This window comes from Meriones unguiculatus, chromosome 20 (assembly GCF_030254825.1).
Source record: "Meriones unguiculatus strain TT.TT164.6M chromosome 20, Bangor_MerUng_6.1, whole genome shotgun sequence".
In the NCBI taxonomy this organism is placed as follows: domain Eukaryota; kingdom Metazoa; phylum Chordata; class Mammalia; order Rodentia; family Muridae; genus Meriones; species Meriones unguiculatus.
The window spans coordinates 564,497-565,845 of NC_083367.1; the positions used below are offsets into that span (position 1 = coordinate 564,497).

General features: G+C 43.7%; 1 gene segment (V, D, J or C); it reads left to right on the forward strand.

Annotated features, from left to right (window-relative positions):
• Positions 1 to 318: 318 nt before the first annotated feature.
• On the forward strand, positions 319 to 1,012 carry LOC132649578 (immunoglobulin kappa variable 4-1-like). The segment is given in 2 exon segments: positions 319 to 375; positions 582 to 1,012. Coding segments are annotated over 2 exon segments (480 nt in total).
• Positions 1,013 to 1,349: the final 337 nt, after the last annotated feature.

A 1,349-nucleotide genomic window follows, 5' to 3' on the forward strand; every position in this document is an offset into this window, starting at 1 on the left:
TCAGATAGCTCTACTAATGTTTCTACAGAAGTCAATTTATTTAAATGTCTTGAATTATAAGCCAGGTCTGCTATTAGAGCACCTGGTAATTTTGTGTTTGAGAGTTGTAAGGCAGCCTTTTTCAGTGATTGTTCATGCTCCCTGTAATATTTTTGACTCTTGATTCATACCAGCTACACTCAAACACTTCACAGGCATTTGCTTTTGTATTTGCTGCCTGCCTTGCATGGGCCCCTTACAGCACAGCACAGCTGCTGAGGATATATATATATAAACCATGCCCTTGCAATGAGAACTGAACTGCATCAGACAGCAGGGGGAGCAAGATGAAGTCACAAACCCAGGTTTTCATGTTCTTGCTGCTTTGGGTGTCTGGTGAGAAACTCAAAGTATTGTAACCTTTACACAGAGTCACTTCTCTTGTAGATAAGAACTTGGAGTCTGCCAGGCTCAATATTTCATATTTCAATAATAATACTCTGACAACATGATAGTACAAATATGTTAAGTGACAAATTTCAACTGTTTTTCAATCTTTGTTTGCTTTTATATGCGTATTCATTTTGCATTCCTGATTGCAGGTGCCTGTGCAGACATCGTGATGACCCAGTCTCCATCCTCCCTGGCTGTGTCAGCAGGAGAGAAGGTCTCCATCAGCTGCAGGTCCAGTCAGAGTCTTTATTATAGTGACAACCAAAAGAATTTATTGTCCTCGTACCAGCAGAAACCAGGGCAATCTCCTAAGCTGCTGATCTACGGGGCATCCACTCGGCACACTGGGGTTCCTGATCGCTTCACAGGCAGTGGATCTGAGACAGATTACACTCTCAGCATCAGCAGTGTGCAGGATGAAGACATGGCAGTTTATTACTGTCAGCAGAATTACGATTATCCTCCCACAGTGCTTCAGTCTCCCACACAAACCTCCTTGAAAATCTCACCACCTGCCTGCAGCACACACAGTCCTGGCCCTGCACACTTCCCCCTTTTGCCTGATAGCCAGTGTGTCTGAGAAACTGACAAATAGTTTGCAGAGCAAAGGGAAAATTATGGGTTCAGTGGTAAGAAAATCCTTTATGAAAATAGAAAAAGAACTCAGGAGCACGCTCTCCATCTGGAAGCTGTGGAGAGGGCCATGGGGGCTCTGCTCTTTCTGGTATCTATGTGTGCGGAGGGGACCCATGAGGGGGTTCACTCTTTCTGGAATTTGTGGGACTTGTGTCCAGTAGAGGCTGGTCAAGTTCTGGTATTTGAGTATTCTGTTTACTCCAAGGTGACAATGTTGGATTTCTATGTTCCTCAGCTATGTCACTATGTGTGTATGTGTTTATTTGTGGACACTATTTTAA